The 22,047-nt window shown below is 42.9% G+C and overlaps 1 protein-coding gene across 2 annotated transcripts; it reads right to left on the bottom strand.

Moving 5' to 3' along the window:
• Positions 1–7,949: 7,949 nt before the first annotated feature.
• LOC109643459 (MORN repeat-containing protein 4-like) lies at positions 7,950–19,723 on the bottom strand. 2 transcript variants are annotated; one of them, XM_069530604.1, is made up of 5 exons: positions 19,592–19,723; positions 18,470–18,544; positions 14,453–14,567; positions 12,311–12,420; positions 7,950–10,592 (listed from the first exon to the last, which is right to left on the bottom strand). In XM_069530604.1, exons 2-5 carry the CDS (start codon positions 18,534–18,536, stop codon positions 10,438–10,440), a joined length of 447 nt encoding a protein of 148 aa, XP_069386705.1. In that variant the 5' UTR covers positions 18,537–18,544; positions 19,592–19,723; the 3' UTR covers positions 7,950–10,437. The 2 variants fall into 2 exon arrangements, with proteins under 2 accessions (XP_069386705.1, XP_069386706.1); XM_069530605.1 differs by having other exon boundaries at positions 18,470–18,541; positions 19,592–19,718.
• Positions 19,724–22,047: the final 2,324 nt, after the last annotated feature.

Genomic DNA, 22,047 nt, shown 5'->3' with positions numbered 1-22,047 from the left:
AATAATGATCATTTCTTTTCCAATAACAGTCTCTAAACTGTTCATTCCTTTCAGAGGGAGGAGGAACTGAGGTTTTCTAATTATCCAACATTTAGATTTTTTTGGTTGAACATTCACCGACACCTGTGACCTCAAAGCCATTTGATTTATTTAATCTGAGATTTTTGGTTTTGGTTTAAAAAGGTTTTTTTTTTTACGTTTTGGACTCTTCATATTTTTGTCTGAGCTGTAGTTCCTGTGAGCGGCCACAAGGAGGAGGCACGCCCCGCCGCACCGCTCCTGCATCAAGGGCGTCCCTGTGATCCCAGTGAGAGGATGTGGGACCCCGGGGAGGGAGGGTGGGGGAGGAGGAGGGAGGGAGGGAGGAGGGTGGGGGTGGGAGGATGCCAATGTTCCCAGTGGGCGAGAGAGAGAAAGGGGGAGGGGTTGGCATGCATCTCTGCTCAGAGTGAGTGGCGAGTCAGCAAAACCTCCCCTCAGCACTGCAGCGTCACATGAGGAGGGGGTGAGGGGGGTGAGTGACATGGAGAGGACATCATCGACCCCCCCCACACACACACACACACACACGCTTTCTGTTCCATCCTCTCGCTCTCCCTTCTCATTTTCCCTGCTCTTCATCATCCCTCCACACCTGACAGTTCTCCTCCTCTTCCCTCCATCATCCCTCTCCTCCCTCTCTCCTCCTCCTCCCTCTCTCCTCTCTGAGCATCCCAGCCCTTCAGGCGATGTGGTGACCTCTCTGTGTAGTGTAGCATGTAATGCCCAGTCCCTCTCTCCCTCTTTTCCTTCTCTCTCTCTCCCTCTCTCGTTCATGGTGGCGCCCCAGATTTAAACCAAGCTCAAAAGATTCCCAGATTCCCCCTTCCCCTCTTCCTTCTCCTCCTTCTCTTTGCTTCCCGGTCCTCCCCCATCCCTCCTCTCCTCTCTCTCTCTCTCCCTCTCCCTCTCCCTCTCTCCCTGTGGTTTGCTGCTGCCTGACTCTCACCACATCCTTCAACACCAAACATGAATTTAAGATTTAAACGAGCCTCCTGCTCACACGATGTAAAGACTCTTATTCACGAATAACTACACTCAGTGGGTTTAGTTATGATTCAAGTGTTGAAATGATTATCTCACCGGCGCAGTGTCTGTCGTCATCGTGTGTTTGTCATGTTGTGTTGTCGTGTATTGATACTTTTATTCTCTGTCACTTCACAGAATGAAGTTAGAAAACTTTGTGTTCATCCTACCTGGTTTATCTGCACTGAAGTTTGATAATGAAACTTCTATTTTGCATAAATTATGTCGACTATTTCAGTTGATATTGGTAAAATATAAATAAGGAAATTCTCAAAATGATCCTGATGGCCCCCTGGTGGCTTGCTGCATTATAGATCATAAACCGCACCTCCTCTATGTTAGCAGGTTGGACATGGACCAAACAAAGTTTAAAATACATTTTTCACAAAGATAGTAGTTCCTATCACTCCGGTGTTTTTCAAGTGTTCATGTTTCTGATCAGTTTGGTTTTAATTAGTTTTAATTTGATGATGTAAGAATGGCCTGAGACGTCATGATCGACAGATGAGACTTGTATCAGTGGGACCCCCCCCCCCCCCCCCCCGTTAGATCCAGGATATTTTGGCCTCATATCTGGGGAGTGGGAGGAAGCGGAGACGCGTCACGAGAACATGTTTTCATATAATCTTTTCAAGGTTTCAGGTTTAACTCAGTGTTTCCTGCAGCCACTTGTGATCTATCTCACCACTCGGTCACTTCTTATCCATGAACCCAGCGAGAGAGGGAGGAAGAGGAGAGAGGAAGCAGGTGAACAGATGATCTGTGTGCAGGAGTGGAAAAAGAAATGGAACAAACGGCAGGGAGCGGATCAGATCAGATCGAGGAGCGATGGGAGATAAAACTAGTAGAAAACGTGGAGACAGAGACAGTGGCTGTGTGGCATCATTAACAGAGCAGCTGTTGATAACATAATGTTTTGCACAGATTAATCTCACAAACTCTCAGCGGCTCAGTTTCCTCTGTGAAGGTTTCAGACTCGATGGAGCTCGGCAGCTCCAATTAGGGAGCGCGGTGGAGACAACCTGATTAACAGCTGGTTCAAACGGGTGTTGTAGATCTAAAATTAAGCTTAATTGAGCAGCTACATGACCCATTTCCTGTGTCAAACGGAGACGGCGCTCGCCAGAGAAACGAAACGACCAAACGCTGACGTTTAGAAATGCTTCAAACGACGATTGCGCTCCAGAGTTGATTGAATGATAATTGTCATTTTAATGCTCCGTAAAAGTCCTTCAAACACTGAACAATGTGATGAAAAAGCCGTGGAGGGCGGGAGCATGAATTAAAGTAACCGCCCGCAGTGTGATCGTGAGGAGCTGAAGCTGGAGCTCAGGAAATCTGAGCACAAACAGGTATATATGAGTGCAAGCGCAGGGTTTGGAGTGAAAGCTTTGCAGAATCTGAACGTGAAATCAAGTCCGACTCTCAATAAAGAGGACAATCTCATACAAACGCAAGAAACACACAATGGAAACGCAACGGCAGCGAGCGGCAACCGAAGTTTGACAATGATGAACTGTGTTTATATAATTTCGCATTCACGTACTTGACGTTAGGAGCTAGCTCTGCAATGACGTTAGCATGGAGGTCATTTCGCTGTAGTTGAATCGGATGAACAGTTGTGTGGATTCGTTCTGTAGCTTTTGTGCTTGTGTTGTGTCTTTTGATTCATGTTGTATTATTTGTAGCCTTGTTGTTGCTTCTGCGATTGTGTTGTTGGAGGTTTGATTGACTCGGACCCTGAAGTCCCTGGTTCCTCATGTGAAGCTCGTGAAAATCTTGCTGTGGTTGAAAGTCGTCTTCCTTCTGAAGCTCAACATGGGAAAACAGAAGGTGCAACATCCACCTTCCCAACCGGACGCCGTCTCCACCTCCACGGCGACCTGAGGCGGTGACGTTCAAACGCCTCTGAGCAGCCGAGCAAAAGGTCCGTCCCAGCATGCATCACAAGATATCTGCTGGAATCCACTCAGCACTGCAGATGGTTGAGATGTTTCTCAGCATCAAAGTGCTGATTTTTCCTCGATGGGACTCAGAACGTTGAATATGTAGATCGTGTCTTCACCTCCCTCGGCACGCTTCCCTCCCTCCCTCCCCCCACCTTTTCCTTTCTCCCCCTCCTTTCCTCTACGTCTGTTGGCTGAGCTCAAGTGTTATTCCTCCTCTCCAGCGTTTACACTCGAAACTCCATCCCTCTTGTCCTCTTTCAATCTATTTTTCTTTCCGCCCGAAGCACCTGCAGCACGAAGGCAGCCGCATGTTGAAATGTTAAAATATAACCATAAAATTAATATGTCCTGGTCTTAAAATCCAGATGTGCGATGACGACTCGCCCGAGGGAAAAACCGTAATAAAGACTTGACTTAATAATGAAGGAAACAAAATGAACGCTGGGATCAGAGTCGGCCTGTTCTCCATTTTAAGGGATTTTTAATCATATTTTCAAAATCATAAGTCACAATTATCCTCCACTGTTAATATGTTTGTACCCTGGAGTCTCCCGAGCATGAAAACACTTCACTCGTTCACGTGTCGCTGTGTAAAGAATCGTGTGGCAGCAAAATCCACAACACTTTTCACCATTCAGGACATTTTTTCAACAACCAATCGTTCAGCTCAGTTACTGGCCATCGACTGGCAATGTGATATAATCAGTCCGACATATATAAGTATAGAATGTGTTATAGGAAAAAATAATAATCACAAAACAGTGACCATGGTGTGTAGTCCTTCTGGTTCTATAAGCTGAATTTTGAATGTTTTTTTCACACAGTCGACGTGTTTTTGTCAAATATACTGTAGCTGCACTTAAAGGATTATTTTCACTTCAAATTTTTAGTTTAGTTTATGAAATATCAGAAAATGATGAAAAATTATTTTTGCCTTTTAATTAATTAATCTGCTAATCCCAGAAATCTGTGTCTGTCGGTGGCTCACACATCTCGAGAACAGAAATCTCAATCTAAATTTCATAAGAGGACGAATATATGAGCTCCACTGAGTCACATTGTAGTTCGACAAAGTATTTTTCTTTTTGCAGTACTGATAAAACACAAAATGAAGTAGAGAGAGGAGTCTGACATTCAGTAAAACTACCCAAACGTTCAGGTATGAAGTATATTTACACTTTAGGTGCCTCTTAACTACCAGATAATACTAAATACTGTAAATAAAATATTATAACCTTTGAACCCCAAACCGAGGAAGTTACTTCCTGTTCAAACATCAGCGGAGTCAGAAGCACTCTTGCGGTAGAAGCCGCTGGTTTGCTGTTATTAAAAAGCAGAAGCTGAACTGAAGCTTCTCATCCTTGAGCTGCAGCAGTGGAGGATTCAGAGCTGCTGAAATTTTTATTTAGCAGATGAATACACCTACATGTTTTATCCCCCCCCCCCCCTCAACGCACTCATGCATGTTTACACGCAAACTCCCAAATGTGCCGTCGTGAGCAGTGGGAACCACAGAGCAATTAAAACCAGGCAAAATCCAGCTGGGCGTCTGTTTTCTCTGTCTTTCTCTTCTCTTCTCCTCGTTCTGCCAGTTTTTATTTCTTACAGTTGTGTTTGCAGTGACACGGTGCGTCCCTGCAGTGCCAGGCCCCTCTTATCAGTATGCCGTGTGCATTTCCTCTCTAAACATGGCCAAAGCTTTTGGGAGCCGTGAAGCTTCGCTGATAAGATAACAGACAAAGCCCTCCTCTCTTTAAAGGACGCGTGAAATAGAAAATAGGCAATCCCTCCCCCGGGAATGAGAAGGGAAGAATAGCAGGGGAGCAGCGATGAGAAATCATGTGCTTGGAGAATGAAATTTGAAAAATATTTACTGCGAGGTTCGTTTTTTAGTGAAGGAACAAAAGAATACACACAAACACACCAGCCGCCACTTCTGGTGTGTTAGGTGAAGATGATCTGCAGAGCATATTTAAATACTTCGCCATGGCAACAGGCTCTATGATTAGGGCCAAACAGGCAAAAATGCAGCCGCACTTGAGATTGAGATGATAGAAATTAAAGGAACTCTGGACGGTTTCCAAGGAGATGAAAAAGGCGGAGGGTTAAAGTCCAACCTAAACACACCTTAAAGCTATTTTAGTGACAGCGGAACAGAGTGTGGGTGGGGGGAGGGCGGGCGGACTTTCTGACAGCCTACAGCTCCACAAATAATCTCTTCACCTGCCGAGACGTGTGATCAGGGTTCAAAATCCCTGCAGTGTGCACCTTTCGTTCTTCTGACGACGGCCACGAAACAAAGAGAGGCTCACAAACCTGCTTCATTTCCACGTGTTCTCTTTATTCCATTTTATTTTCCTTCCCTCCATTTAAAATACCAAACACTGCTTCGAGTCTCTCATGACATCATCATTTTTTTGCAACAAATTCATAAGGAACCACAAAGGTAGAGACGTTATGGCTTTTTGTGACGGGTTTCTGTGTTTAAAGGTGTCGAGGTGAAACAGACGTGTGCCAGAGGATTCGGTGAGAAGGTCCCACGTGGTCCAGACTTTATGTTGCACATTCAACTGTGAGGGAACAGTTTTTTTTTTTTTTTTTTTTAACTTTTAACCCACAAAAAAAAAACCACAACACGTGTGACATCAACATGACGTTTTACAAAGTGACAGTGAAGCTCCAGACCGAACACAAACTAAACATCTCTGCATCACGACACAGACACTTTCTACACCAGATCTAAAATCTCAAAGACAAAATGATCCGTCCGGCGTCGATTGTCTTCATCTTCCTCTGACCTTAGATTCACAGTTCAAACGGTTTAGTTTCAGTTCATTAATTAGATTCGTACGATGCATAATGTGGACGTCATCACAAGAAGTAAAGGCGGAGACTCAGAGGAAAGCTCCTTCCTGGAGAAACCTTTTTGACGAGCGTGTCCTCTATTTGTTTGTATTACGTGCACGCACACACGCAATGAGCTAGGTGGCGCAATTTCCTGTTGCCGCCGCTGTGTTGTTTGACATGGGGCAGTAACGCAACACTTAACGACGTGATGTGGCGACAAAGTCAGTGAAGAAGAAGGGAGTGAATATTTGACGATTTAAAATTAGCGATGACAGGAGCTGAGTTGTTTTGGTGACGGTCGATCCCGACGCTTGGTGCTGGTGTGATCGTTATGGCGATGACGTTGGTCACGACGTAGCCTTCACTGATTCGTCAGGCTCCGGTCAACAAGACGGAGAATCAATTACACGTGTAGCTGACCCTGTGCTTTTGCTAACAGCTGTCGAGCATTCAGCGTCATCGCTGCTAACAAACAAACACTTCCTGTTTGACTTCCACACACGTGCTCAGTGTATGTGAGCGGTCACATGATGTGCGTTTTCGGACATGTGAGCCTGCAGCCCAGTGTGGTCTGCGGAGGCTGTGACGCCGTCGGTCAAAGTTCACCAAAGTTGAACTCGTCAGGAAGTTGAACTTTGACCTTGGAAGCCGAGCTGCGGATTTGTTTCGCCACAGGAAGCAAATGTTTTATTCACTCGCTCGCAAACAATGGAAGCGAACGGGACGCAGAGGTTCACCACTGTCCTGAGACCGGTCGAACTCTGTCCCCCAGCCCGGACACTGTCTGTCCAACTCCACGAGACAGAAACACGGTAAACAGTAAAACAGTCAGGCAGTCTTCAAAGCACGGCAGAAGAAGGTTTTAGAGAGAGAGAGAAAACTAATCAAAATAATAACTGTTGCTGTGTGTGTGTGTGTGTGTGTGTGTGTGTGTGTGTGTGTGTGTTTCCACAGAACAGACTCTGGTGTGTGACGTGTGCAGGAAAAATATTGACATTTACATTCAACAAGAGAAAAACAACAACAACAACAAATCCAGGTGTAAAGTAAAACAGTCGTAGAGCCTCGATGAAAATGAACAACATGTCGACCTCTGATGTTAAAACAGCATCAAGTCTCCTCCGATTGTTCGAAATCTAAACCTGAGACTGAATTCACAAAGATTTTTCACACTGAGATTCTGTGGCTTCACTTCTGGATGGTGGGAGGAAGTGGAGTCGACCTGGAGCCATGTGGTTTCTTTAAAGTGGTTTGACATTTTGGAAAAATCTGGGAGGATTATTTACCGCATTTAAAATCATTCTGTTTGTCGAACACTTCAAACGACTTCGTGAATTCAGTTTTAAGGTGGACTTCGACATCGCCCTTCACGGACTCTTCACAGTGAAACATGAAATCAGTGAAAACCTTCACACGTTAATATCAAATGGCAACTTTTCAAGTCGAGATTCTAAGGTGCGTTTTAAAGGGTTTAGCGTTTCTTTTCCTTTTTTTTTTTTTTTTTTTCTCAGACTGTGAAGAAACATAGAATCATTCACAAATTTAAAAAACAGAAGAATTAAAAAACATGCTGTGGTCTCGAGGTTTTTTGGGGAAATAACACAGTGTCCAAGAATGACGGGTCATTGAAGTGCACATCAGCCATGTGGAAAAAAAAAAAAACCCACCGCAGCTAAAGGCAACAGTCCATTTAACAGTGATGCTATTCAGATCTCAGAGCCAATTAAAAGGTGTGAGGAGCCTCCATCACTCCGGCTGTTTTAGATGTCATTGTCAAAGTGTTCAGTGGGGGAGACGTCAGCGCCCCGAACCACGTCCCAAATTAATCGTACTCTGAGAAAATCATATAACTGACAATTAACTCCGTTTCCCACTTAATGCCCTCCCACCACCCGCCCACAACACACACACACACACACACACACACACACAGACGGCACGTCGACACACCGGTCTCATTACACACAGACAGACGCTGATTCCCAGCAGGCACACACGCGTGTAATATGTGTTAGTTAGAGCTTATCAGAAGCTTTGTTAAAGTTCACAACAGAGACGCTTACAGCCCGAATTTCCTCCTTCTGCTGAGGTTCTTTTTTTTTTTTTTTTTTTTGGGGTGATTCATACACAAACGTTAAACACTGATCGATTAACATGGACGTGAAAAGTAGAAAAAAACTGCTGAAGCGGACGAGAAGAAGAGTTTCAGTTCAAAAAACACGCAAAACAAATCCTCCTGGATAAAGTCTGGTTCTGGTGAATTCGTCCTTTAAGCTAAAGCACATCGTGAGCTCCTGGTGAAACAAGGAAATCCAAATAAGACTTGAATGTTTTTATCTGGGTTTTGTTTATTTGCGTGTATTTGTGGAATGAAACCCTTTAGAGCTCCGACAGTCATTGGACACCCGGGCTCTGTTTCATCACATGAGCCTCTCTTTGACCCACAAAGCCTCTTCTGCAGACAAAGCAGCAGCAGCCTCCTCATCCCCTTAAGACCTGCAGGAAAGGGAATCTTGCTTTCAGGCAGAAAATTGCACGTTATTATCAAATTGCACCTCCAGCACAGAAATTGCACTCATTACTGCAGACTACTGCAGGCACTTCCATTCCCCTCTGCTGTTCATCCCCCGCTCTCCACCACCTCCCAGCATCCTCTCTGGTTCTAGAGCCACTGATTCTGGATCAGCCGCAGCCTGTCGGCACTGCTTGGTCGGCACTGAGGAGGATGTTCCCGCTGATGTGTGATCAGACTGAGCTATAACGGCACTGAGTGAAAAAAATCGAAGAGTAAAAAAACTCCAGCCAAGATCCTCACCCCTCTGACATCTCACCAACTTATCGTAAACATTTTAGATTCTGAGAGTAGAGCACCAGCAAGAGGTCGGATGTCAGAACAGATTTTAACAGGAAGGCAGGAAACTGACCTGGTGATTTAAAGGTTGAAACACGTCTCAATGTCCAAGTTCAAACTGGGCTAAATATGTTAAAGCTTCAATGCACAGTTCCATCACTTCCTCGTGATTTTCAAATGTATTTTATGGTCAAAAGAAAACGCAATACAGGAAATACTCAGTTATTTCAGTCTGCGCTCTGAGGTCAGTTGATTTTTATTGATAGAGCTGCTCAAGGATATTTTTTGATCATCCGATAATTGTTGGAAATTAGTCGCCTTATGTACGCGATAAACTATAAATCATTTGATCGGAGTTTATTAACTGAAGGTGACGCAATTCATTCTGTGAAACTACTTTATTTTTATTCAAGAGGAAATTATCATTAAAATTATCATTATTAAATATATATATATATATTATTAAAGAGTTTTTATATAACATGTTTTATGTACGCCTTGTTTTCCTGTGTAGTCGGGTGTATATGAAAAAAACTTTGTAAATCGCTATCGAGCAAGAAAAGTATAAGACTGTGAAGAACCTGCTGCAATGTAATGGCCGACAACTGCTCGAGTCAAAATGTGAATATTGACAGTTTGATATTGTTCTAATAAATATAATCTGATTACACTATAGATAAGATTCCTGCAGAGACAGACACAACAACACAAACTCAGTCCTGTGTCCTGCGCGGTAAAATCACTATTTTAGAAAAGGTCCAACTGTATTATGAGTAACTGAAGTTATTTCGACACGACAGATACTTTTAATCAACAGATCATAAACATTCTGCTGCTCGTCTCTGTCTCAGGTCGTAAACATTAATCCGGCTGCGATGAGAGAGACGGTTTGAGTTATCTGTGACTTTAATTGCTTGCAAATGATGAAAGTTGAATCTAATTAGAAATGGTAATGGATTCAATCAGGAAGTGAAATGATTCAGATATGATGAGCAAAGTCTAAGTGAGATTTTATTTCTATAAGTGAACACAGCCCCACGGCTGAGCGGTTCAGAACCGAAGTGGACAGATGAGACGAGAAGCTCATTTAAAAGCTAATTAGGTGAGCTAAGGTTTAGCTAACGTAAGCTAACGTAGCAAACTGGTGATCAGAAGGTCTTTAGAATTTCTGTTCATGGAAAATGTTCTAAATAAGTAATATCGAAGGAAACATTATACATTATATTGATTTTGATCAACGCCAGGAGAGCAGCTTTAAACTTTCTAAGTAAAATTAGCCCAGTTTAAACCCACACGTTCTTTGACATGAAAATCACCAAATCAACGTTTACTAGAAAACCTCCGTATGCACTTTAGAATCCAGAGTTGTGTTTTGTCAGGTTAGCTGACCCTGAATCAGATTTAGCACCAGTTTGTTTACTGAACAGCAAATCTGTGTTTGGCTCAACTGATCCTGAATCTGTGGCAGAAAAACAGACTGATGACACCGGAGACGTTGACTTCGAGAGAATCCTGCAGCTGACAGGTATGAGAAACAACACAAAGTGAATATATATGAAGAGAAAGAACCGACTGACATCTTAGTCAGACATCGCAGTCAAAGAAGCTGAAGAAAAGGAAATGAATCTTTTCGATGAATAACGTAATCAGCTGCTCAAACCAATGGGTGGATGGTGGGAGGAGGGTGAATCTGGTCCTGGGGCACTGTGGGTCATGTAGTCCGGGTCACATGGCCAGAGCTCGGGCCTTGGCGGCTGCTGCCTGCGCCCTCTGCACGGCTCCCTGGCTGTTCTCTCTCCTGATCAGCTGGTTGGTCTCAAACAGGCCCTCGTGGCTGCTGCCTCCACCGCCGGGGCCTCCGTCCACAAACGTCAGGACTCCTGCACAGGACAGAACGATCAGAATGTGTTAACAGGAAAGCTAACAGGCTGTTGGCTCCAGGTACATTTTTATCTATCTTACAAGGATCTGACAAACTGATATGATGACTTTGTTTTGTTACTTCAGTTTAGTTGCCTTAGTTTTTGAGTTGCATAAATAATACGTAAAAAATGTTAGTCGCGTTTCAGAGGATGGACAAAAAAAAACAAGTTGGATTTAAAATCGTAGCAACCCGTCATAAAACAAAAGTCTCTTGTGCACAATAACATTTATTTGACCTTGAACCGAAAACAACTCTCGTGCATTTCCTCAAACATTACTGGACGTGAACTTTCAACTTTCAGCATCTTGACATTTCAGGGCGGGTCTGGTTTAACGTCCACGCTCTTCTCTGGGCTGGCTTCACTCGTCTCAGTGTTTTTTTTACTCAAAAGAAAAGAACTTACCACCGAACTACAAACACTTGTTTCTGTATCAACTCTTTAACTTTGGACCAAATTAGTTTTTCACAAACCAGGACAACAATTTAAAATATGAATTCACTATTTGCTACATGTTGTTGAAGCTGAGGCTTCATCACCTTCACCTCCTGTTTGAGTTCTGGCTTCAGTCATATAATGACTTAAGGTTAACTGAACCTGAAATCAGGTTAATGTTTAACTAAGAACTGCACTAAAACAAACTTTTAAGAATGAAGCCCTTCCTTTAAAAAACACAGCCTGGAGCCGCTCTGACTCCAGGCTGTCAGATCAGAGGAAACTGACACAATCTTCACGTTCCATCTCTATTTTTAAAAGTACAAAAATTAGCCGGTTGTCTCTGTGACACATTGTTCCATCCTCACCACCCAGCAGCGATCAAACGTGTTGATTACCTCCAGAGACTCCGAGCTGAGACACGGGAGGCTTCAGACCAGACAATTAACACGTTTCACTGCTTGATATAATTAAAAAGTATTTAAGTTGCCTGGTATCAGAACAAAGAGCACGGAGGACCCAGTGTCACTGAGACTATTAAAGACTGGTGTTTATTTTTTCCCAAAACCTTTATGTAAATTGAACTGGTTCAAAGTTTTGCAAATTTAAAAAACAATTCTACAAAGTAGAAAAAACTGAAAGAAAATCTCTGAAGTTTAGCAAGTCAGTGAAATCACACGTCACCAAACTGAGATACTGAAATGTTGTTTTCTGAAGTCGTTCAAAGTTTTGAAGTTTTACTTTCATTGTCAGAATCTCTGTGACTGAGAGCTTGTGGACACTACACGCCCACCTACACCTGTCGCATGCACCCATTGGACGGTACCAGCTGTCAATCACACTGGGATATCCACCCCCCAATACACACGATGCTTTCTGGTCTGTTTGACTCTAAATGATCAGAACTGACTGAATGAACATCAGCTGTTTGAAGAAGACTTGAAACTAGAGACAAAAACTCCTGAGGACAATGTTGACTGACGTTATAAAGTGAGAAGAGACATTTTTTATAGACATAGAAATGAAAAAAAGTGCCTTGACTGACCAAACGTTTCTGTTTCTGTTATTCTCTAAGAATTCTGACCTGTGGCTCGATGCATTTGCTAATTTGCTGGTTTTATGCAGGCGTTTTGTCATTTTGCCATCTTTGGCGTTATGCACTTCTCGGTTCAGGTTTCTTGCATTCAAAGGTGACTTTGTGCACCTTCCTGTTGAAAATCAGTGGAGCGGTGATATCTTACCGTGGCCGTCCACACAGCCGCTTTTAAACTCGCCCTCAAACCTCATCCCGTCGAAGCGAGTGAAGACACCGACGCCTTGGAACTTCCCCTGGACAAAGTCTCCTTCATACCTTAAAAGAAAAAAAATCACAAACAAACACATTCATTGGGAGAAAGAACTCACAAACCACAATAGAGCTTCCAAACAGAGCCGGAGGAGCGTCGTTCATCTACAGGAATACTTTTATAGTTACATGAACAATAACAACTAAGGATTGGCTGCGACATTGAGGCAACGCTGACCTTGAGTGTTTGGTATTTCAGGCATGAAAGTCACAAATGGAATCAACGTATTTGTTCCTTTAACACATTCGCATTAAATCCTCCATCACTCGAAACTTTGACAAACGCATCACGCAGCTCTGCAGAGGAGAGTTTCCAGGTTTGTCTTTTTGCAAATCATTGGAATTAAAAACTCCTTTTTTAATTCCAGTTATTCCAATCTGCAAACCAGAGAAACTGAGACAGGACACAGTCAGAATAATATATCTGACACTCAGACTATGACGTGGAGTGCAACACAGTACATCACCTCATAATCCAACTTCACTGGCCTCTGGTCAAGACCTGCATCCTTAACAAAATCCTTCTAACCTATAAATCCCTTCATACCTGTTCCACCATTGCCTGACCTCCTCCACCCCCCTTCATGGTCTGCTCGCTATCCCCCTGCAAACCGTCTGCCCCCACCCCGTCTCTCCAGTTTTGTTTTTTGTGTGTGATAGACTGTGTGATAGATTGGTTCCTTGGTTCTGTTTTGACATTTTAACCAATTTCTCTATTAATTATTCATGGATCCTGATGAGGCCAATTAGGGACTAATGAGTGTGTGCAGTTTGGTGCAGATCCAAATAAAAACCAGGATTTCTATGTGCTGCTGTACCTTCAAAAACATAAATATACCTTCAAAAACATAAATATACCTTCAAAATCATAAATATACCTTCAAAATCATAAATATACCTTCAAAAACATAAATATACCTTCAAAAACATAAATATACCTTCAAAAAGCAAATGTTGGCATGAATCCAGAGAAAAGAATTCTTATGATTTTTTAAGCGTTGTGAAATATTAACAATACAAATAATATTAATGTTACTGAAAAGACAAATTAATGATACCGTACAGGAAACTGATTTTATACACTGCATTATCAAAAGCTTTCCATTTCAGTTTAACCCACAGCTGAGAAAACATAAAACATTTATCAAAGTGCAGAGTCTCCGCCTCTCTTTTAAAACACACGCAGCGTGAACATAATGTGATAGTACTTATTATTATTATTCAGACGTCAGCAGAAGATAAATATAAAAAATGTAATAACTGAGAACCACAAATTGATTTGAATAGAGTTCATTTAGAGTTATTGTCCCTGGATTGGTTTTTAATCCTCTGATAAAAGGGGGATTTAGTGCCCAAAATGGTTCAATATCAATCTGACTGCAGGAGCAAACTGAAACCTTTCATAGAAGCTTTCAAACCGACAGACAGTGTGAAGCTGTTCAAGCATATTCTCCTGCCATCATTCATTTAACATCTTAAAAACAGGTTTTTGTGTTTCCATGGCCCTCGAAGAATGAATCATCTGTGTTTTTCTTTTTTTCCCCGAGTGATAATGCAACTAATGGCCTCGAACAGGCTCCACTTTGGTTCCTCATCCTCAGCTGCATTGTACTTGAACCTTCAAGAGACAAAGACGAGCAGTTGAAAAGCAGACGTTTCCATCTGCTCTGGAATGATCCGCAGCTAATGTCACGGCAAGAGAGGGAACTACTTCTGACAAGCTGACGTTGAACCTGTTCAGGCCACAGGAGTGCTCGAACAATTCTGAAGTAAGAAAGAATTTTTTTAACCAACACAACCTGTAGATTTATCTTTGAGCTCAGATCTGCGGTTCTTTCTTTTCCACCTTTTGTTCGGAGGCCGATAGACGAGGTTCTGTTTTCACGATACTTAAAAAGAGGCAGGGGAAGATTTATCTACCACTTACACAACTCAAAACACACATAACACGGATCCAGGTGTTTTCATTTTATTGTTGAAGGTAACATCAAAAGTTATTTAAATTTGAAAAGGTCAAGGGTGGAAGTGAGATACAGACCTGGAGCCGTCAGTGAAGACCAGCATCCCGCAGCCGTTGAAAAGGCCGTTCTCAAACTGTCCGGTGTAGCACGTCCCGTCGCTGAAGGTCAGCTGACCCAGGCCGTGACGCAGACCTGCAGAACACAGTTAGACACGATCACTCAATTGAATGTTATTTTCATCGCCCTTATTCTCGAATCACAATTTGCCTCATAGGGTTTACAAATCTGTACAAGGTCTTCAGAAACCACAGAAACCTTAAAAAATGAATTTGATGCTTTTTGTTCTTCTGCTCGTTTTGAAAATTCGCAGTCGGAGATAAAATGTGGAGTGTGTAGTGTAGTAAAATGTGCAGCGTGGTGTCGTCGTCCCAGTTTCTGAAAAAAGAAAACAGCCATCAGGAACATGGAGAATTTCATCTTCTGATCAAGGAGCTGCCAAATTATCCTGATCACTTCCGAGTCCATTTCAGGTCGTCAGTTTGATTCCCTACCAGAAAACTAATTTCTGTGAACGACTTTGACGGATGAGAAAAAACTGCTCCGAAAACTTTAATGAGGGACAAAAGTTTCTGAGATTGTCTGTAAGCGTGAGTTATAAACTTGTGAAAAATGTATAATATGAACTTGGTTTAACCCTCGACTAGAGTTTTTCTGGGGAACATAAATTGAATTTTGGGCAAAAACGTTAAATTGAAAAATTCTTTGAATTAGCAGTCCTGGAGATTCCTAAATGTTGCTCTAACAGACAGACGGTAAAAACACACTAATTTCTCGACTCAAAATGTTCCTGCGGAGGTGAGAACCAATTTCCCTCCTAATTTCTAATATCTCGTATCGAGACGTGGCAGGCGGAGGAGACGGGGAAGGAAACGAGCGAGTGTTGCTCCTTGCCAACCTCTATTAGCAGGCCCAGCAGGGAATTAGGAGAATAACTGGATATGAGGCACAGTTGGACACGGGCTGAAGAGGTCCCGGGTTCCTCCGAGCAGCTGTAAGCGAGGAATAGGATTTACAGAGAGCTCGCCAAGTGGCATGGAACTGACGGAGAGGAGAAGATCTGGAGGGTGGGAGGAGGAGGAGGGAGGGAAACCCGAACAGCGGATTGGGATTTACAGGAGGGGAGGCGGTGGGGGTGAGGCCAGGGAGTGTTGTCCCCTGCTTCCAGCTAATGGCAAAGTAAATTAGGCAGTCCATCTGTCAGGGCTGCTTAAAGTGCTGCTCTCTGCCTAATCTCAGCAGGGTTTTCACAGGAGATTTGGAGAAGAGATTTGGCCGAAACTAAATCTGGAGCTGTGCATTCCATTTTCAAAGTCTTTCCTCCTCTCACACATCCTGCATCCATATGTGCTTGAGTGTGTAAGTGTTTATATGCACACATATATTTTTATATATATATATAAGAAGAGGGCCAACTGGGGCTTACATCCAGCTCCTCCGCCTGCAGGACCTCTGACAAACGAGCGGGAGCCCGAGGCGTGAATCTCACGGACTAGCCACTGAAATGTGACAATCTGCCGCTTGTCGGAGACGTCGCCTGGCCACAAACACCAAGTGGAGTTTCCTCCAAGCGAGCATCACGAGACCTGCTTGATACAATCAATGGTTCTATTGAGTGCAACGGAATAAAGTGGCATCAGTTTTGCAGACCAACAGTTTACTGTTGACTGGAGGGACAGACGATCAGTGGACTGCTGCAGCCACGCACAACACTTTCCTCTCCTTGGATCTGATCCCTGCAGACCGACTCTAATCCGCCGCTCAGCTCCTTTGTAACTCCTCTCTCCAATCTCATGTTGGGTCACGGTCTCCAGCTAATTTCGGTTTAGCACAATTTGTCCGGCTTTTATGTCAATCAATAGCGGTAATGCGTAGATGTTAAATGACCACACGGGGGAAGTACAGTCGTAAATGGCTTCTGGCTGTGCCCTGTCTGTTGTGGATGTACCCAACCTTCTTCCTGTAACCTGATAGCCCCCAGGTCTGTGTTCAGCCGGAGCACCGCTGAATAATTAATGTGACACTGTAGACCTCTGTCCGACATGCACCTACATGTTTGTGTGCAAACAGTTACTTTGCATGCATGGACGCAGAGATACGACGCATGACACGTGTCGATCTGTGTTCATGACAACACCTCCCAACACACACACACACACACACACTACTTCACAGAACAAAGTCAGCAGTGTTATTTCTAACTAACAGTGTTAATACCAAGAGAAAGTGTCATCACACGTAATTTGGAAATGCCAAAAACTTAAGTGTCTCTTAGGGAGAGGTGAGGAGAAACACTTCAACTTATTAACAGCAGGTACAAAAATTAAATGAGTGGAAACGGAACCATGTAAACAGAGAGAACTTCCAGATTTTCGTCATTAAAAACTGAGCAATTTTCGAAATCACAAGAAATAACATGAATTGTGATGTGATCTAAAGAATTCTGTCTGACAAAAGTTTTAGAATGTTTGCGTAGAAAATAAAGTTAAATACGTGAAGCGTCTTCAGATAATGTATGTTGTCATTAGGTGCTATACAAATTTAATTTAATTGATAAGTACTTTATGTGATTTCATGGATTTCAAAGATAATTAAAAGAAACAAATGTGACTAAAATCCAAACAATGCCAAGAAACCCTGACAGCCAACACAGTGCAGCTTCAGCTCTATAGTAGGAATCTTTTTCCTCGAGGCGTCGCTGAGAAACGTCTAAAACAAACCTGCTGTGCATGAGAACCTGTGGGTATCGGTGCACAATCACAGACAAACCAGTTTAACAGTTTTTTTGCAAACCGTGCAGAGACCATATGTTTCACACCCACTCTGGTGCCAAACTTTTGTTCTTTGTTTAACCTTGCCCCAAAGGTTGTCCAAGTGTGTATGTCAACCTGCAGATACTGGTTTAGGTGATATCCTGTCTCAGCGGGCTCACTGGCACCAGATGGTCTGTGTGTGTGTGTGTGTGTGTGTGTGCATGTGTGCGTGTGTAGAAATGCCTGTAGTTCCTGACTTCAGTTCGACACCTTATTTTGTCCGTTAGACACAATCTGTTTGTGTGCGACTGAAAAGCTACAACTATTTTCCCAGTTGTGACTCACATTTATTTTACATCTGACATAAAAACACATCTTTTATTCCTCAAAGCTGCAATGAGCAACTTTATCTTCTCATAATTTGTATATTACTAATATTCCAATTTGGTCTTGAGTCAAGTTTCATTTCTTTTATCGTTGCTTTATTCCAATAAAACAGAGATAAGACTCTTTTGACTCCTCAGTTGTGCAGATTATGTTTTCACTCGTGTCTGTTTGTGTGTTTGTTTGTCCGTCAGCAGGATCACCCAAAAAAATACGGGTGGTTTTCCAAGATACTTGTTGGAAGGGAGGGACATTGACCAAGAAATCTAAAATGTCTTGATCTGGAATTATTTTATCCCTTTAACATTGCGAGATTTTTTTTGTTACGTTTTTACTTTTCTCAGAGAGTAATTGATGGATCTTGGTGGAAAAAACATTAAGCATCGATTAACATAAGATATATTTTAAAGAGAATCAGAGACATGCAAACACAGAAAGAGATCCAGAGGTTAACCATGTAAAGATTCCACGATAATCCTATAGGCTAACTTGTTTTTCCAGAGTTAACATATATATATATGTTCTGTAAAATCCACTTTCCACTTGTTCAAAAATGTCACCCACCATAGAGGAGTGTAATCCGTGCTGTTCAGCAGTAGCCACCTTGACTTTTGACCCCGATGTGACAAGAATAGTTGCCTCCTTTCGGCACAGTGTGACCTCGGATCAAGAAATGCAACTGAGCTGTGTACAACTGTCCCCATTGAAGTCTGTTCATCCAAACGAAGGCCTACTACTCCACGGACAATATTATACTGTGATTATTCTTCTGCTGAGGGCATTATCACATAAATCAAACACAAGGGTGGTATTTACTTGGCTATATTATAAAAGCAGTTCTGCAGTGCATGCAAATGAAGCCAGTGAAGGAGAGTGGATGATGGAGGAGGTCAGACTTGCCTTCTTTCCATTCGCCGTGGTACTCCTCGCCATTTGAGTAGGTGAAGGATCCTCGTGTCAGGGTCATGGGTCCTGCTGGCAAACACAAAACAACCACGTTAAAACACAACGTCAACGCCTGACATTCACACATTCACACAGATCCACGCAGCGAAGTCTCTCTGAGATTATACAGAGAAACTACCTGCAACTAAACCAAACCATAATAGAGACTGTTCGTCCAAGAGGCCTGGCTCACAGCCGGTGTTACAATTAAAGCAGCAAGAGACGACTCATCTCGCAATTACTTTTTACTATTTGCCAGAGCTCAACCAATGTTTTGGTGGCCAATTCCGATATTTGAGAATAAACAGAGAGTAAAACATTCCTGAAAAACAAAAATATATACACAGAGAGAGAGAAAGAGAGAGAGAGGGAGATTTTTTTAAAGAAAATTGTCAGTGATTCCTAAGATGTCGGTATCAAACCCCTTTTATGACAAAACATTTTTATTGAGGCTAAGAAAATAATAAAAAAACACCTTACAATATTTAAATAAACACTATGAGTAATTAAAGTAAGACATCAATACCCTTCAGTACTACATATAAAACACAAATATTTTACGTAAATTGTAAAGATGGAATACAAATCGTCTCCGTGCAAAAGCCTCTTGCGTCTGAGTTTGTTTTGTGAACTCAACAGTTTCCTAGTCAGCGTCAGGAGACGTAAACTCCTCGTCTTTGTTTCTGTTGCACGTGTTCATATATAAATATGTATATTAATATCTATATATCTATATATTTAGTGGCACATCTGGATCAGTGAAGCAGCCGTCTCCTGTGGTTCTCTCTCAGAAGCATCACACACACGTTGAGGCTTCACCAGGAGACTGGCAGCGTCTGAGGCCGCTTATTAAACTGGATCATTAATTGCTCAGCTTCCATCATCGCTGTCACATCAGACGGGAGGAGGAGTGTGTATCCTCCATCTAATGTTGCCACAGTAACGGCGCCATAATCCCTCTCATCCTTCCGCTGCTCTCCCCCACCCCACCCCTCTCCCCCCCACACACACACACACACACTCACACACACAGTGAAAGATGGAGGAGGTGGAGGAGTAAGAGGAGCTGTAGTTTACCTGTTTGTTTTTAAAGAGCAGCTCGGGCTCTTTTCTCTACATCCCTGAAAACAGCGGAGGTTTCTGCTCCTCTCAGCGGATAGTTCCCGTCGCTTCCGGGTTCTGGCGGAGCTGCCTCAGCGCCGCTCCAAGGCGCCGCGATCTGATTGGCCGCCGCGCCTCCACCTCGATCCAACGCGCGCTCCCATTGGCCGCTCTCCCGTGCAGCCTCCGCGGCGGGAGACATGTTTGTCGAGGGCAGCGGGTTCAACGTTTAAAGGGGCAGTTCACCCCAAAAATGAAAATTCACTCATTATCCTCACTCAGCACTATGATGCGCGTGGGTGGGGGGGGGGGGGGGGTGTTCTCTGGAGTCTCAGGGGTGGACAGAGTTCAAACCCAACACAGGTGAAGTCAGTTTTCCAACGTAAGAAAGAAACGACAGAGTAAATCATAACCCGCCTCTGTGCCGCGTCATTTACATGAATTTAGCCTAAATGTCCTGTTTCCCCCTCCAGAGCCACGTTCACGCTTGAACACCACACACAAGCTCTATGCTCTCGCCCAGGAGTCACGTGACCACATTGAATTTGAATGTCAGGGCTTTGCGGACAGTTGCATGACACCACAGGAGCAGCATGGAGGCATTTTATGTTCGTTTTTGGGTTTTCTAAATATGTTTGAAGACCAGTTACTTTAATTGTATTGGATTTGGCTGCAAGTTTGTTTCCCCCCCCTGAAACTCCAGAAGTGTTGTGTGGACTCGAACACTTCGCCCACCCCTCCATCGGCATAGCGGTGAGTAGATAATGAGTGAATTTTCATTTTTGTGTGCACTATCCCTTTAATTAGCCAGAGTGCTCCTGCATTTAAAACATTTGCCCTTGCCTCCTCTTCTTCTTTATGTCCTGCCCGGCGTCTCTGTTGGGTTATAAAAAACGGCAGCGAGCTTCCTCTTAACGCCACTGTGTCATTTCACGTTTCAATTTGGTGATTAGACCTGCGTTTGGTGCTCTTTTTATGGAACATGATTTATCGTTCCTGCCGAGTGTTAAAAACATCTGCACTGAGGTGTTGGGTTAGTTAAATGAGCTGATATGGATTCAGAGCCACTAAGACTTTAATTCACCAAAGAGCCGAGGAAACGAAGAATGAAGGTGACCTAAATGCAGCCAAACTCCGTCGTCCTGATTTTTGTTTCTCAGGGGACAAACCGGAACGAGGATAAACCTGCTCGTTTAGAAAAAATTAAAACAGAAGCTTGACTTTCAGTTTTGAAAATAAAGCTGATTAATCAAGGCTCTCAGTCCTTCATCTTCCTCCAAGGCCGAACTATTAGAACATCTATAAACAAATATGAATATACAGAAACTGATTCTGTATGTTTGACTATTGTAATTCTTATCTTACATATGTTATTTTGATCGGTATCTTTGTCTCCTAATCCAATTTAAATGCTTGTTTTTACTGATTCCTCATCAGACAGTAGATGATGGGCTGAGAGATTGAGGCCGAACAATCCTACTCACGATTCTCTACAGCTCTTTAGGTTTTAATATAAAATAAAACAGGAAGTGATTAAATAACCTTAATCAGGAAACACAGTCCTAAACAGGGGAAATGAAAACCAACGTAACAAAGATTTCAATCTTAACTACGCTGATGTGCAGATCACAACAAATGCAAATAACAACGAAAAAGCAGTTTTTTTCTGCGTTTTAGTTGTTTTAGTTGTTTTGTTTTGTTGTTTGTCGTCTCTCCCAGAACTTATCTTATTAAGAATAAGGTCATAGTCGGAATAGTGGTGTCCAAGTCATATTACATATTATATATGTTGTATGTGTGTGTGTGTGTGTGTGTCATGCAGACGACAGGAAACACCCAGGATGTGAAATAGAGTTTAATAATGACTTTATTAAGACCTAATCCCTTAAAAGAGAACGTGTGCTAATCCTTTAATTGGATAAATAATATTAGTGTAAATTCATGGATATTAGTGATATCACTGTTCCCAGACCAGCTGGAACATATGTGGACATGTCTCGTGTTTTATGTCCATCCTATGAAACTTCAGCAGATCTTTTTTTTTTTTGTTTTTCAAACAATACCTCTTTGTAAACGCGACCTGTTAAGATCCGGGCTGCAGTTTCTTCCCTGTGTCGTTGGGAGCTGCTCTCACATACACATCTGTTAATTTCAACAATGCACTGTCTTTACATGCGCGTTTTAAATCCCCCCCCCACCCCACCCCCGCGCCCTTTGACACACATATAGAGCTTTAAGCCACGGAGAATTTGGAGCCATGTGCTGTCCCCTATACAACATTAAAACAGACAAACATCCCAGTAAAGAGAGAGAGAGAGAGAGAGAGAGAGAGAGAGAGAGAGAGAGAGAGAGATGTTGGGAAGGAAGGAAGGATGGAGGAGGAGGGGGGAGTCTTTTGGTGGGTGGGACAAATGAGCGTGAGCTATAGAAAG

This window comes from Paralichthys olivaceus, chromosome 8 (genome assembly GCF_024713975.1).
Source record: "Paralichthys olivaceus isolate ysfri-2021 chromosome 8, ASM2471397v2, whole genome shotgun sequence".
Taxonomy (NCBI): Eukaryota; Metazoa; Chordata; class Actinopteri; order Pleuronectiformes; family Paralichthyidae; genus Paralichthys; species Paralichthys olivaceus.
Note: the sequence above shows the minus strand (reverse complement) of the source record. Positions and strands in the feature narration are given on the sequence as shown.